Source organism: Portunus trituberculatus, chromosome 49, assembly GCF_017591435.1.
Source record: "Portunus trituberculatus isolate SZX2019 chromosome 49, ASM1759143v1, whole genome shotgun sequence".
NCBI lineage: Eukaryota > Metazoa > Arthropoda > Malacostraca > Decapoda > Portunidae > Portunus > Portunus trituberculatus.
Genome location: NC_059303.1, coordinates 14,863,209 through 14,879,851, shown reverse-complemented (window position 1 = coordinate 14,879,851; position 16,643 = coordinate 14,863,209). Strand labels below are relative to the sequence as shown.

Here is a 16,643-nt window from a genome sequence, read left to right as displayed (position 1 = left end):
CACACAGAAAACACAATCCCAAGCACACAAAACACAACACAAAACAACGTTAAATAAAAACCTCGCATGATATATTTCACTCTCTTACTCTCTCCCCTCTCTCTCTCTCTCTCTCTCTCTCACTCACCTGAACCCACGAGCCACACCTTTATGCCTCCCACCCACCCTCGCGCTGAGCCTCATTAAGGACAGGTAATGAGCACAGGTAGCGGCAGGAAGGGGGCGGCTCTTTCAGTGGACTCAAGGATCAAGGGTTAATCTCACGCTCCTCAGCCCCTGGCGCCTATGTGTACTAATGGTTAGTAAACAAGCCGTAATAATAGGAAAGGTGATAACTGGCGCATAGAAGACGATGTGGTGGTGGTGGTGGTGGGGTTGGTGGTGGTGGGTAAAGAGGAAAAGGAGGAAGAGGACTACAGATGGGAAAAATATGTGATGGGGAGTTGAAAAAGAAAGAAAAGTAAGATATAAGTTTTAATTCCTCCTCCTCTTTCTCCTCTTCTTTCTACTCCTCCTGCTACTCCTCCTCCTCCTCCTCCTCCTCCTCCTTGTAGGTTATTGTAAAGATGAGAAAAAATTGTGAAGAATTGAGAAAGAGAGAAAAGGAAGATAAAGATTTAATTCCTCCTCCTTTTTCTCCTCTTCTTTTCACTCCTCGTGCTTCTCCTCCTCCTCTTCCTCCTCCTCCTCCTCTTCCTTCTCCTCCTACACTTCCACATCCTACACCAACGTGGAAAAATAAGCTGGAATAATGGAGAGTATCATACAGGGTGAGGAATGAACGGCACAAACACAGCGTAGCGAGTTACAGTGCTTAACGAAGAGAAGTAATTCGATACTTTTTTCACGAACATGGCATAATTAAACCCGGGAACTCCGCCGCCACCAAAAGACGCGAAGAGAAATGAAAAGAAAAAATGAACCACGAGAGGAAAAACACACTAGAAAATTTTGTTTGGTGGAATGATTTACTGAACTATTAGGGAAAAAATGTATACGGCAAAAATATGTTCTGAATATTGTTTTATTGCAATGGTTCAACGAATAAAGGTAACAACGAAACTAATGTGTGTGTGTGTGTGTGTGTGTGTGTGTGTGTGTGTGTGTGTGTGTGTGTGTGTGTGTGTGTGTGTGTGTGTGTGTGTGTGTGTGTGTGTGTGTGTGTGTGTGTGTGTGTGCTTCATGAAATGCAAAATCTGTTGGGGCTATGAATTTATGAAACATGAATATATACAACAATTCTTCATTACAGAATTTATTGAATGGAGATGTGTAGAGTGTTCACACACACACACACACACACACACACACACACACACACACACACACACACACACACACACACACACACACCGCGTAGTGTAGTGGTTAGCATGCTCGACTCACAATCGAGGGGGGCGGGTTCGAGTCTCGGTAAGCGGTGAGGCAAATGGGCAAGCCTCTTAATGTGTGGCCCCTATTCACCTAGCAGTAAATAGGTACGGGATGTAACTCGAGGGGTTGTGGCCTCGCTTTCCCGGTGTGTGTTGTGTGTTGATGTAGTCTCAGTCCTACCCGAAGATCGGTCTATGAGCTCTGAGCTCGCTCCGTGATGGGGAAGACTGGCTGGGTGACCAGCAGGCGATCGAGATGAATTACACACACACACACACACACACACACACACACACACACACACACACACACACACACACACACACACACACACACACAATTTTGTGTATATTTACGTAAAAAACATGTATGAGTCTCGTCGCAAAGAGCGTGATAAATTTACCTTAACGACTCGCAACGGGACACACACACACACACACACACACACACACACACACACACACACACACACACACACACAGAAAGAGAGAGAAATGAGAGAGAGAGAGAGAGAGAGAGAGAGAGAGAGAGAGAGAGAGAGAGAGAGAGAGAGAGAGAGAGAGAGAGAGAGAGAGAGAGAGAGAGAGAGAGAGAGAGAGAGAGAGAGAGTAAATTATAATTGGATTTATATATTTCACTTTTAATTATTTTTTTCTTTGATGTCCGCTACGTTTCTCCTCTTCCTCCTCTTCCTCCTTTTCCTACTCTTCTTCCTCCTCCTCCTCCTCCTCCTTCTCCTCCCCTCTTCTTCTTCTTCCTCCTCCTAAAACATTGTTGCTCAGCCGTGTTTCTATTCTTCGTCAAGTTTTCATTAAAGCTTTACTCTTGTCACTTCTCACTAACATTTTCCTTTTACCCTTCTTATCAATGACTACCTGCTTCTTATCCCTCCCCCTTCTCTCTCTCTCTCTCTCTCTCTCTCTCTCTCTCTCTCTCTCTCTCTCTCTCTCTCTCTCTCTCTCTCTCTCTCTCTCTCTCTCTCTCTCTCTCTCTCTCTCTCTCTCTCTTTCCAGTAACTTCACATCTTACGTAACTCACCCTCAACCTCCCTTTCTACTTGAACTCCACACTAGTCTCATCCTTTTCACATAACTTTTCACGTAACTTAGCCATCTCCGTTTTCTTTCTCTCAAGGTCACACGCGGCGCATCAGCATCCCAGAGTGTGTTGAGTTTGACATCACGACCAACGCGTGCCGGGGCTACTGCGAGTCGTGGTCAGTGCCGTCAGCCTGGCAAACACTTGTGTATAATCCTCACCAAGTGGTCACCTCGATCGGCCAGTGCTGTAACATCATGGAGACTGAGGACGTGAGTATTGGAAGGAGTTATGTGTGGCTGTAAAACACTGAGATTGGAGTTTGCTTGGCTTAGTGGAAGGGGAATGGTCAGGCAGTAATGCCTTCTATATCATGCCACGTTTAAATACTTATTCTGTTTATTATTTAGTGATTTCATTCAGCTTCAGAAACTTATGTGAAGATTAAAATAGTGAAAAACTCTTGTCATTAATCATCTGACTTCCATAGACTCTTCCTATTGTCAATAAAACGGTCTAATCATACACAAATCTCAAGGTAGATATGTATCCCAGTATTAAAAGAAGTGAAGTATGATTGTAAAAAGACTGAGAATGGATTTTGCATGGCCCAGGAGGAGGGAATGGTCATATAGACTAACGGTATAGGAGTGTCGCTTTAAATGAGTGTGGGTGTTGTACGGCCAGCGAAAAAAAATATCGTTTTGTGAGAGGTAAATTTAAAAAGAGAGCTGAACATAACAGGTGTATGACTTTGGAATAATGTTAATACAGACATATGTGGGCGTTAAGTGCTCGTGTCAAAAACTGTAAGCTGTAGGAATGGAAGTTTGGCCTAACGTGGGATATGAAAATTGGCTAAAAGTTGATGAGGTTTAATATAAATCGATGGCTATGTAGAACTAGATAAATGGATGTTTCGCAAGAGATAGATGAAAATTAGAAGTGAATGTAAGGAGAACTGAGGTAAAAAGGACAAAATAGACAAAGGGTATACAAGTTTTGCTGTGAATAGATGAATATGGATGTAGTACAAGTAGAAAAATAATGTTTTCGTAAAGATAAAAGGAAAAGAAGGTAAATGTAAGTAAAGCTGAACAAGAAAGAATGTAGGATTTTTAGAACTCAAAAGAAGGTTTGTATTATATGTATCTAAGAGAGAGAGAGAGAGAGAGAGAGAGAGAGAGAGAGAGAGAGAGAGAGAGAGAGAGAGAGAGAGAGAGAGAGAGAGAGAGAGAGAGAGAGAGAGAGAGAGAGAGAGAGAGAGAGAGAGAGAGAGAGAGAGAGAGAGAGAGAGAGAGAGAGAGAGAGAGAGAGAGAGAGAGAGAGAGAGAGAGAGAGAGAGCACACGAGCTTTTCCTCTTAATAATGGTAGTTCCTCAGGGCGGTAAATAAGTGGACGTGATAAGAAAGGACCAGAGATGAATAAAGAACTGAACAGCGTCAAGAAACACACGACAAGCCTTTTCTCTTTTACCTTTTTTTTTCCTTTACTCCTTTACTTCCGTGACTTTGTTTTCTTACTTCTATTGATAATAAGAGGAAAGAAAAATGGGAAGAAGAGAAGGGCTTGAAAAAAAAAAGAGGAGACGAGGAGACAACTGAAAAAAAAAAACAAAAATAAAAGCAGAGAATAATAATACATCCATGCGCCATTTATAATATTGACTGACTTTTCGTAGCATTCTCTTCATTTGCTCATACTTGTTTTGTATCCCTATTAATTAATACATTAATTATAACACTTTTCATATGAGTATAGGATTATAAAGATGACCTACTAGTAAGGACCTTCTCTCTCTCTCTCTCTCTCTCTCTCTCTCTCTCTCTCTCTCTCTCTCTCTCTCTCTCTCTCTCTCTCTCTCTACGCTTGGGCTAGAGTTCAAAAGGGCGTGACGCAAGCTAGAGTAGACGTGTTAAATAGACCAGTACAGACTCATAATGGCCCGTAGAGAGAGAGAGAGAGAGAGAGAGAGAGAGAGAGAGAGAGAGAGAGAGAGAGAGAGAGAGAGAGAGATTAAATAATATGAAAAAAAAGTTGAATTGAAAAAGTTTAAAACAAGCAAGAATAGAATAAACAAAAGTGGGACGAGAGGAAATAATAAATCTAACAAGTTGTGGAAAGAAGGAAGAAAAAAAGAACATGAGAGGAAACAAATATTGAATTAGAGAAGCAGAGAAAGAAATGTAAATATAGAAAAGCTAAAAGTAGACAAAATGATGTAAGAAGAGAGAGATTTGATTTACCTCCTACTAGTTGAAGAGGAGGTACAATTTTTATTTATGTAAGAGGGGAAAGCTGGCAAAGGGCAACATGAAATAGAATAAAAATACCCACTTAGTTTCCAGTCCCCTTGCAGGTTGGAAAGAGTTAGTTAAAGTGAAGGGATAGATGTCTTGAAACCTCCCTCTTGAATGAAGTCAAGTGATAGGAAGTTGGAAATACAGAAGCAGGTAGAGAGTTTACCAGAGTTTAGTAGCTGTGAAGTAACTGTGAGGAGAAGAAATTGAAAAAAAGGAATTAGGGAAGACAAGTAATAGATTTTAAACACCGGGAAGACAAAATAACATGAAGAGAAAATGAATTCCTTTGTCAACAGTAGATGCGGAAAAAAAAAGTCAAACAGCGTCCTTGTCAAGTAACTGTAAAGAAGAAAAAAATGAATAAAAAATTAGAGAAAACAAATATTAGATTAAAAGAAACAGGGAAGTAAAAAAAAAGACAAGAAGAAAGCTTTAAGTTCTTTGCCACCAGTAGACATGGAGGAAAAATAAATCAAGGTTTAGATAAGCAAAGATAGATAAATAAGTAAAGAATTAGAGAAGACAAATATTAGAACAAGGAAGATAAAAATAAGACGAGAAGAAAGATTGAATTCATTTGTCATCAGTAGACGTGGAACAAATCAAACTTTATCCTTGTCAAGTAATTCTGAAAATAAAATAAAAAAAAAATAATTACGGAAAACAAATATTATAACCGCCGGGAAGATAAAATAAGATGAGGTGAAACAAAAACAATTCCTTTGTCAGAAGCAGATGTGGAAAAAAGACATTTTCTTTATAAAGTGACAGTAAAGAAAAAGATAAATAACTAAAGAAGACAAATATTAGATTAAAAAACAGGGATGACAAAATAAGATGAGAAGAAAGATTGAATTCCTTTGTCATTAGCAGACGTGAAAGAAATAGATAAAGAATTAGATAAGCAAAGATAGGTAAATAAAAAAAAGATTAGAGAACACAGATATTAAAAAAAGACAGGGAAGACAAAATAAGACGAGAAGAAAGAATGAATTCCTTTCTCATCAGTAGACGTGGAACAAATCAAACACTGTCCTTGTCTTCAGCTTCGTCTGGAAAAAAAAAAACTCAAGGAGGAAAAAAGCGAGAAACTATTTCTGCTCCCAACGTGACTGAAGGAAAAAGTTACGTGACCTGGAACTTACTGGTCCGCACTCACGCCCACGCACTGCACACCCACGCCCCTGCCAATCACCAATCAGCGAACAGCGAGTCTACCCAATCACACATGAAAAAAAAGATAAAAGGAAAAAAAATAAGAAAAAGTCACATTCTTGCCAGCACTTATTGACTTTAAACTCAGTCAATGATGCGAATGTGTTGCGAAGAAGAATTATGTTGAGAAATTAAGATGAAGGAAGTTAGAATTCGATAAACATTAACATTGATATCGTACTACATATAATATTGAAATTGTTATTGTTATTGAGGTAAAGTATCCTGATGAATCCCCAAGAATCGATGGAAATACCTTACTGGATCTATTTCTGCAAAGGTCGAGAGTGCAAAATGTGGTTAAGGCATCAACAGGGAAGGGAGGGGATGGAGATTCAATAAACGCTTGCACTTATTAGATTGAAACCTCCGTAAAGGCAGTGCTCATAGTATTAATACCATCAGCCACGCCGATACAAAAACAATGCTTCACTCTTGGGAAAAGAAAATGTAAATCTCAGAAAAAAGATTGAAAAGTAAGTCCATATTATGTAAAAGAGTGTTCATCACTTTTCATAATATTAATGATAGTGATAGTAGTAGTAGTAGTAGTGGTAGTAGAAGTAGTAGTTGTAGTAGTAGTAGTAGTTATGATAGTAGTAGTAGCAGTAGTAGTAGTAGTAGTAGTAGTAGTAGTAGTAGTAGTAGTACCAGTAGTAGTAGTAGTAGTAGCAGTAGTAGTAGTAGTAGTAGTACTAGGAATAATAATAATAATGATAATAACAATAATAATAATAAAAACATTAATAATAATAATAATGATAATAATGATAATAGTAATAATAATAATAACAATAATAATAATAATAATAATAATAATAATAATAATGATAATAATGATAATAATAATAATAATAATAATAATAAAAATAATAACAATAGTATGCAATAGTAACCATAATGCTAATGAAAAGGCTGTAAGAGGGTAAGCGCTCACACCAAATAAGTAAACAGAACACCCTTGAGTAATGAACCATAAGATAAATAAATCAATTAACTAGACAGAATTATAGATGAGCACACAATGACAAAAGAACACTAAATACTCAACAATTGTGCAAATACAAACAAAAAACAGCGGAGAAACAAACTACACAACATAATAACTCAGTGAACTAAACACGTCTATGAATAAAACATTTCTACCATGACTCACAAGAGGCGAGCAAAAACATCAAAGAAAACGAAGCGATAGCAGGAAACTACCAGTATTCTGAAACGCTTTGCCCTCTGACTATCACTGGTTTCCAAAGTCTCTAGTTGAAGATACTTGTGTTTTTAGGAGTATTTTCGTAGTTCTGGTGATGAATTAGTAAGATTTCTAGTTTATTAAAAGGAGAAACTGTCTTCAAAACCCGGCTAGTTGTCTCTGTGGCCTTAAAAATTGTCGTCGTAAGAAGTGAAGGCCTTTCTAAATACTGGCATAAGACACTGACCTCGTAATAGTTTCTCAGCATTAGACAGACAGGAGCTCTCGTAACAAATGATGTAATGTTGAGAGCACGAGATTCCCAGGTAGTGAGTGAGGGAATCCCAGTGACGAGAGAGAGGGCAAGGCGAGAGGGAGGAGAAGGAGAGGGAGGGGAAGGTGAGGTAGTTGTTAGTGAGGGTGGAAGGAAAAGGGAACCGGAAGGGGAAGGGAAAGGGAAGAAAGGGAAGAAGAAGGGGGAAGACTTGTTTGCTGATTAGGGAGTTGAAGAAAGTGAATGGGGGATAAAAAAAATAAAGGTAAAAGAGAAAACAGAAGATAAGTTAAGGAAAGGAAAGGATGAAAGGAAGAGGGAAAGGGAAGGGGAAGGAGAAGGGAAAGAATTGTTCATTGATTAAGGAGTCTAGGAAAGTGAATGAAGGTAAAAATTAAAGTTAAAAGAGAAAATAGAAGATGAGTTAAGGAAAGAAAAAGATAAAAGGAAGAGGGAATGGGAGGAGAAAGAAGGAGAGAAAGACTTGTTGATTGACTTAAGGACTCGAGGAAAGTGAATGAGAGAAAAGAAAAAAAGAGGAACAAGAGAAAAAGAGATGAGACAAGGAAAAGAAAAGATATGAAGGGAGAAAGGTAATAGAAATAATGGGAAACAATATGAAACAAACTAATGAGTATGTAAAAATAACAAAGATCAAGAAGAAAGATAAAAAAGAAAGGAAACATGAAAGACAAAAACAACCTGCTGATTAATAACTACAGAAAAAGGGAACAGAATAAAAATAGAGAAAAATAGAAATAGAGGAGTGAAGAGGATACGAAGATAGGGAAAGGAAGGAGACTGCTGGAGAGGAAAGTATAGTAGAGAGAGAGAGAGAGAGAGAGAGAGAGAGAGAGAGAGAGAGAGAGAGAGAGAGAGAGAGAGAGAGAGAGAGAGAGAGAGAGAGAGAGAGAGAGAGAGAGAGAGAGAGAGAGAGAGAGAGAGAGAGAGAGAGAGAGAGAGAGAGAGAGAGAGAGAGAGAGAGAGAGAGAGAGAGAGAGAGAGAGAGAGAGAGAGAGAGAGAGAGAGAGAGAGAGAGAGAGAGAGAGAGAGAGAGAGAGAGAGAGAGAGAGAGAGAGAGAGAGAGAGAGAGAGAGAGTGTTAGGTTAATTAAAGCGAACAGAGGAGGAAAAACATCTACTGCAATTAAGTTTAAAAGGAAAATATAATAAAGAATATAATCATAGAGGCATTAGGAAGGTGTAGTCTCTCTCTCTCTCTCTCTCTCTCTCTCTCTCTCTCTCTCTCTCTCTCTCTCTCTCTCTCTCTCATTAATCTTCATTTCCGTACTTTTTTTCTTTATTTTTTTCAACCCCTTAGGTTGGGTTACTTATTTTTCGTGTGCGTGTGCGTGTGCGTGCGTGCGTCTGTGTGTGTGTGTGTGTGTGTGTGTGTGTGTGTGTGTGTGTGTGTGTGTGTGTGTGTGTGTGTGTGTGTGTGTGTGTGTGTGTGTGTGTGTGTGTGTGTGTGTGTGTGTGTGTGTGTGTGTGTGTGTGTGTGTGTAAATCTTTCCTTGTCCTCATGTTCCCCATTAATCCTTTCATTAACCCCCTGATCCTCATTCTTATTCCTTACACCACCCCCACCACCACCACAGCACTAATAGTCCGCATCTTTCTCCTGCAGGTAAAAGTGAAGGTGATGTGCGTGGAGGGACCAAGAGAGCTGATCTTTAAGTCCGCCAGCACCTGTGACTGTTTCCACTGCAAGAAGTATTAAGGGCAAAGAGAGACGAAGAAACGAGATGAAGAGAGCAACCAGTTATAAATGACGATAGAGAGAGAAAGAAGAGGCGCTGACGGTGAAGGAAACGCAGATGAAGGAAAAGGATAATCTGTCATAAGGGTGAAAATGGGAGATAACGAGGAGGAGGAGACGGAGGGAGAGGATGAAGAGGTTAAGGAGAAGGATGACTAACTGCAGTGAGGAAAAAAAAATCATGAAAATTCGTGTGGAAATATTATGTTGAGATGAAAATTAATACTGAAAAGATGTGAAAAAAAGCTGAAAACGCTGATTAGAAAAATGAAAGTAAATTATTAGAGAGGAAAAAAATGAAAGTTAGGAGCACAAAAGTCAGCAATGATCACAAAAAGAACCAGAGAAAGAGAAGAAAGAGATTGAGAAAGAAATAAATAGAAAAAATACAGGAGGAGGAAGAGGAGGAAGAGTAAAAAAAAAAAAAAGGATGATGAGAGGCTGGAGAAAAAAAAGGTTACATCATTTTTGAGTTAGACGAAGATATGTATAATAACTTGTCCCTCCTTTTCTCCTCCTCTTCTCGTCATTACTTGCTTTCTCCTCATTCATCACAGTGGCTGGATCTTCCCATCTCTCTCTCTCTCTCTCTCTCTCTCTCTCTCTCTCTCTCTCCATCAATATAATATGTGCTCATGACAAAATAATCAAGAAAAAGCTATAATTAACATGAATAACTTACTGGAAAATAAATAAGGAGTTTTATTCGACCCTAGATACGTTTTATTATACCTGTGATCTATACATTTATTATCATTATTATTATTATTATTATTATTATTATTATTATTATTATTATTATTATTATTATTATTATCAACATCACCGCCGTCATCTTCATCAGTCAACATCACAATTCGTCACCGCATCACCGCCAGAATCATGTTATTATTATCAAGGACACAAACTATTCCTTAATATTTTGTTTCTGTAGTTCATTAATACAGATTTCCATTAAGTAGTAATAAACAATCACTTTGTGCATTTGAGTCTTTCAATGAAAAGTCCAATCGCAAATTCCTCCACCGGCACTCGTCGGGAACATTTCTCTTCATCACCGTTAATTATTTCCTAAATTAGATAACAAAACTCATTTATTTAGCCATTTATTTATCAAACACACTGCCGCGCCATTCCAGCATTGATTTTATTATTCATTTGTCAATTTGCATTCCACTCAGTATATATCAAAGTTTCTCTGGACAGGATGGAAAAAATATATATATAAACAGCCCCTTGATGTAGTATTCTCGATGCATATCATGTCAACTCCACCTGTTCAGCGTGTTCCAGCCGCCCTTCACTGTACAACCTTCCCCTCACACCGTGTCGTGCGCTTCCCTCCCCTTTAGTGAGTTTTGCACCACGCACGTACTCCACCTCCCACCCACCCCCCCATTCTCTCTCTCTCTCTCTCTCTCTCTCTCTCTCTCTCTCTCTCTCTTCCAGCCACGCTCCAAAACACTCTGCTCATGTAGGGTATTTACAAATTGCGGTACGACAACGTTACCAGCAGTTTTATCAGTTCTCTCTAAGCCAACCACTTGACTATCACCTCAAGCATTGTTTCCCCTTGATAGTAGCCCAAATAGTACTGATATAAGACTGGCACTGTACTGACACTATCCCGTCACTGTCACGCCTTCTTCGTGCACATTCCTGGCACACCTGTCCACGGCCAGCTCTTTTCCACACCTGTTAATGCAATACCGTGTACACCGTAAGGATAAGTAATGCTATTTTATCTAGCTAGAGACAAAATTATATTCGTATCATAACTGTCTATCTATTTTCACTAATGCTGTGTGTATTGTAAGACGACTCGACCTGTCCACTGGTAAATGGTATGGTACTATGTTCAAACCACACACACACACACACTCACACACACACACACACACACACACACACACACACACACACACACACACACACACACACACACACACACACACACACACACACACACACACTCTGTCCTACGCATCTACTCATCCATTTTTCCACACACACACACACACACACACACACACACACACACACACACACACACACACACACACACACACACACACACACACACACACACACACACACACACACACACACACACACACACACACACACACACACACACACACACACACACACACACACACACACACTAAAGAGATTATATTGATTCGCGTTTACCTGCCTCACCTTGCCGGGCTGGTGGGTGTGCACTAATCCTATGCTCCTTATCTGTACATATATAAAGTGTACACCGTTACCGCAACCTTTTATTTCCCCTCACTCTCCTGATGTAACAGAGAACGAAATGAAGGACAGGAAAACAATCATGAATAGAATATAAACTTGAAGAAATTGTCATAGGGAAAGGATATTAACCCCTTCAGTACCATGACGCGTTTCCATATTCCTTCTTTTTACTATCTGGTGATTTTCTACACCTTCAGAAACTCATATGGGGGATAAAAGTAGTGAAGACTGTGGCCATTAATCGTGTGACCTCCATACACTCTTCCTAATGACAATAAAATGGTCTAACGTTACACAAATCTTAAGGTAAAAATGTGTCCCAGTACTTAAGGGATTAAAATAGTGAAAACTCTGGCTATTAATCTTGTGATCTCCATACACCCTTCCTAATGTTAATAAAATGGTCTCACAGTACACAAATCTCAAATTAAAAATGTGTTCCAGTATTGAAGGGGTTAAATATATATATAAAAAAAGACAGACATGAGAGGACAAGTGAAATAAAATATCCACACTTTGTTCTTTGATGACGAGAAGCTCGGCAGGAAACAAAAACATGAAGAAAGACTGAAAAAGAAAGAGAAATGAAAGATTCGCAAACATGGAAAGAATAAAGGAAAAGCTGCTAATCCCAAGAGGCAAAGAGTTTTAGAAGCTGGTGCAGGATGTCCGAGGAAAGAAATAGTTATCTCTTAATGTTTTCGGGAATAAACTCGTGTTAATTTTCTTGTGTGGTAAGTATGTCACGTAGACTAAAATAGAAAATAAAACAAAGTGTGACAAAAGCAGAAAACTGAAAGGAAACAGAGGAAGGAAAAAGTTCAAAGATATCACAATAAAAACAACAAAAATGAAACTACACAAAAAAAGAAATGGAAAAACTGGAAACAGGAAATTCAGTAAGAGAAGCAAAGAGGAAAAAAAAGGTAATACACAGATAGAATATTACATTTTCACACGTTATGCTAACTGCTCTACTGATCTTTCTAATTGCATGCCTCGCCTCGCTTCACAAGACTTTTTTTCTTTCTTTCACCAATACTCTGTCCAACTCTCTAATGCAAAAGTTAATCAGTACTCTCAATCATTCATACCTTTCTCTGGTAAACTCTGGAACTCCCTGCCTGCTTCTGTATTTATAACTTTCTATGACTTGACTTAATTTAAGAGGGAGGTTTCAAGACATTTCTCCCTTCATTTTGGGTAACTCTTTCGGCCCTGCTAGAGGACAGGCAAATAAGTGGGTCTTTTTTTCGTTTTATGTTGCCCTCGACCAGTTTTCCCTTCTTACATAAATAAGTCATGTATTTTACAATCAGGCACCAAAGAAATATAACACTACAAAACTATCTCCATTTTACTTACCATACTTAAGCAAAGCACTGAGGGAGAGCCAGGGAAAGTCACACTACTATATAAAAAAGCTGCAAGTAAATAGGAAAATTGCAATGGAAGGCTCATACTTTTGACTTTATACAAGACTGTCTCAAACACGCGTCGGCACAAAGTCACAAAATGGAGTGTAATCAAGACTTTTTCTGCAGCACTGAACTTTTGCTAATTACCACCAAACTTTTCCCTCGTACTACATTCGCCCTGCATCCCAACCTCTGCGATACACAAGTGCATTACAAAGAGAAATAAATAAAGAGATTCACACTTATTGCATTTCTACGGCTCTCTATCAATCTTATCCCAATTTAATCTATTCTTTTTACAATCTCGTAATATATCTTTTTTATTACTAAGGATACGTACACTGTTTGCGTTCCTATGACCTATGTGATACATGAATGCATTAGAAAATAAAATGATACACACTTATTGCACATTGTACGACTTGCCATCAGTTTATCTTGAGCGAAATGCATTATATACTTCAAACATAATCTTATACCTTTTCTTCTTTTTTTACTATCTTAAATATCATGCAATTTCTGCCTTTATTCCCTTTAGCACCAAGAGACGTTTCTATACTTATTTTGCTTACTATGCAGTGATTTTATACTCATAAGGGGATTAAGATAGTGAAAACTGTGGCCATTATTCTTCTGACCTCATAAACTCTTCCTAATGTCAATAAATCCGCCTAATCATACCTAAAACTCATGGCAAAAATGCGTCCCAGTACTGAAGAGGTTCCTTTCGCACAGTTACAACATGTAGCTCAGTTATGTCATACGCTGGGGAGTGCATGAACCTGCTCGTCACGGCTGCAATTTAGACGCTCAAGGACTCAAGGGAAGGGGGGAATGAAAAGCCTTGAAGAGGAGCACGTGCGAGGTAAGGAGGTATGTTTCATCACCGCCCGGCTCAGAGGTTCCGGGAGGAGGCTCAGAATTTACTGAAGGAAAAACAAACACATAAGTAGAAGATTATTTTTATGGATTTTGCGTGCATGGGATATATGAAGAGAGAGAGAGAGAGAGAGAGAGAGAGAGAGAGAGAGAGAGAGAGAGAGAGAGAGAGAGAGAGAGAGAGAGAGAGAGAGAGAGAGAGAGAGAGAGAGAGAGAGAGAGAGAGAGAGAGAGAGAGAGAGAGAGAGAGAGAGAGAGAGAGAGAGAGAGAGAGAGAGAGAGAGAGAGAGAGAGAGAGAGAGAGAGAGAGAGAGAGAGAGAGAGAGAGAGAGAGTGTGTGTGTGTGTGTGTGTGTGTGTGTGTGCAGGAAGCGAAGGTGCGTGTCGGGGTGGCTAACTTTCATATTCGTCACTCAGACTAGTGCCAAACTCTTCACGTTATCAAGAACCTTCTGTCTCTTCCAGGATGCAAAAAATTAAAAAGTTACAGTTTTTCCGGAATCTTTTTTTTTCTATCCTTCATGAGCACTCCATATTAAGTCGTTACTCACGCAAAGAGGAAGCTGCCTTTGATGACCTGCTGCGAAAGGTTTAATTTCTATTCCGAATGAAGCGAATGAAACTTTGATCGTCGCAATGACATAAGAATCCAGTCGAGTCCTCCTCCACGCCAACTTTGCCTGCTTTCTCTTTCCTAACCCGTCAAAGTCTCTTCCTCTACCTTTCAGACGCCCCTTCACTCTTCATCCTCCGCTGAACAATAACAAACAATAACAAATGGTGAATACCTTGCCATCACACATCCTTCACGTAAATCTTTAGATATAATGAAGCTTACTGACTTATCAATATTCAATACTGCATCTTATATGTACAAACAAATCAACTGTAAAGACAATAATACAGAACTTCTATACACTTATCAAACACAATACCAACACACACACACACACACACACACACACACACACACTAAACCCACCAACTAAAACTGTTCACATATTCACTATTGTACTTCGACAACAAGATGTGGAGTGATGTCCCGACACGCTTCACACACTCAGCAAGTACAACATCCTTTGTTGAATCAATAGCGACCTTTAAAAGAAGATTAAACAAATTTATGGATGAGGATCATAGATGGAATTAAGTAGCTTTGCTCACACAGGGACTGCCACGTGTAGCCTGACAGACTCTTGCAGCCTTCCTCATTTTCTTATGTCATTATGTTCTTTCTTTTTCACTTTATCCATAACGTTATGCTTAAGAAAGGATGTTTGTCAAAATTGTATATTTACCCCTAAATTCAATGTACAAATGGCAAATACATTAAGTGCTTAAAATGTTTAAAGTGTTTAAATCCCAACCCTGCATCACCACTTTTACTTCCTCCCCACCTGAAAAAACTATCTGAATTCTACCTCTCTGTTGTACTTGATATCTTATTTGAATTTATTCCTCTACCTTCCAAACCCTGCCTCATTCTACCTCTTCCTCTGCATCTCAACCCCTGTCTTACCTTAATTCAGTCTCCCTCTTCGTCCTCCTCAAAAAGGCCTGAATTCTACCGCTACCTTCACGTACCTCTCCGATTTTTCCATCTCACTGTGTGAAGGCTCCACTACACCTACTTAGCACGTGGCGGAGAGACATATCACCGCAAGACTCCACGCTCTCCTCAGGTTACAAAACGAGAGGAAACGAAAAACACACTGAAGATACACGAAAAGTAATGGCATGGAGAGAAGGAAAAGGTGGAGAGATACGGAAGGAGACAGCATAAGTAGTTAAAAGAGAGAGATGATCACGGGTAAGGAAAAGGTCAAATTTGTACGTGAGACTGAAGGAAATGAACAGAAATGTGAAAGAGGACAAAATAATAAGGAATATGGAAGAAAAGGATGGAAGAATAAAAAGAGAAGGAACGGGAGTGGTAAAAAAAAAAGATAGACAAGTGCAAAGAAAAGTGAAAATTTGGAGTCAAGACTGGAGAAAAAGGAACACCCACACCAGAGAAGAGGAGAGAAAGATTGCAAGCGACGGTGAGTTAAATTGAATAAAGAAAAGAACCTCCAAAAACAAACTAACAAACACAACAAACTGACAAAACTGACAAAACGGTGAAGCAAAAGAGAGATAGAGAAAGAAAACAACAAGACAAAAAATATATATAAACCACACGTGTCGACTAAAACCTCCATAAAAAATACAGATACGAACATTTTAGCGAGGGGACCCACAGCCACACCAGGCCACATGACACACGACCTACTACATAAAAGGAGCCCCGGGGAATCTCTACTGACGAAGAGGACGACGAGAAATTTGATAAGTGGCCTCAGGTAATCCCCACAGCCACGGTTTCCCACTTCTGCTGTGATTATTGGTCCCCTTTCCTGCTGCCCCCTCCCTCCAAGCTGCCTCCGTCCCCTCCCGCCCTCCCATCACTGCTTTCCTGTACCGCTCCAGGTTATGTCGCTGGCGGGGAGAATTGCATTAGTGTGGTTGGCTGTGTCGATAACAGATAATACACCTCCCACTATACCAATGTCTCTCTCTCTCTCTCTCTCTCTCTCTCTCTGTGTGTGTGTGTGTGTGTGTGTGTGTGTGTGTGTGTGTGTGTGTGTGTGTGTGTGTGTGTGTGTGTGTGTGTGTGTGTGTGTGTGTGTGTGTGTGTGTGTGTGTGTGTGTGTGTGTGTGTGTGTGTGTATTTTCCTTCACCACCTCCTCTTGCACTTTCAAACTTGCCTTCATTTTCACTTTCTTCTGTGTATTCTCCTTCTCCTTCTCCTCCTCCTCATTCTATTTCCCCTCTTCCTCCTCCTCCTCCTCCTCCTCCTCCTCCTCCTCCTCCTCCTCCTCCTCCTCCTCTCTTCCTTTTCTTCTCTCTCCCTTTCTTCACGTGCCCACTCCGCAATCATTTCCATTTTCAC

General features: G+C 39.6%; 1 protein-coding gene across 1 annotated transcript; it reads left to right on the top strand.

The window, feature by feature from the left end:
* The first annotated feature begins 751 nt into the window (after positions 1-751).
* LOC123499281 (thyrostimulin alpha-2 subunit-like) lies at positions 752-11,424 on the top strand. Its single transcript, XM_045247081.1, has 3 exons — positions 752-770; positions 2,509-2,684; positions 9,021-11,424. The coding sequence occupies exons 1-3, from the start codon at positions 752-754 to the stop codon at positions 9,111-9,113; spliced, it is 288 nt and encodes a 95-aa protein (XP_045103016.1). The 3' UTR covers positions 9,114-11,424.
* The last annotated feature ends 5,219 nt before the right edge of the window (positions 11,425-16,643 follow it).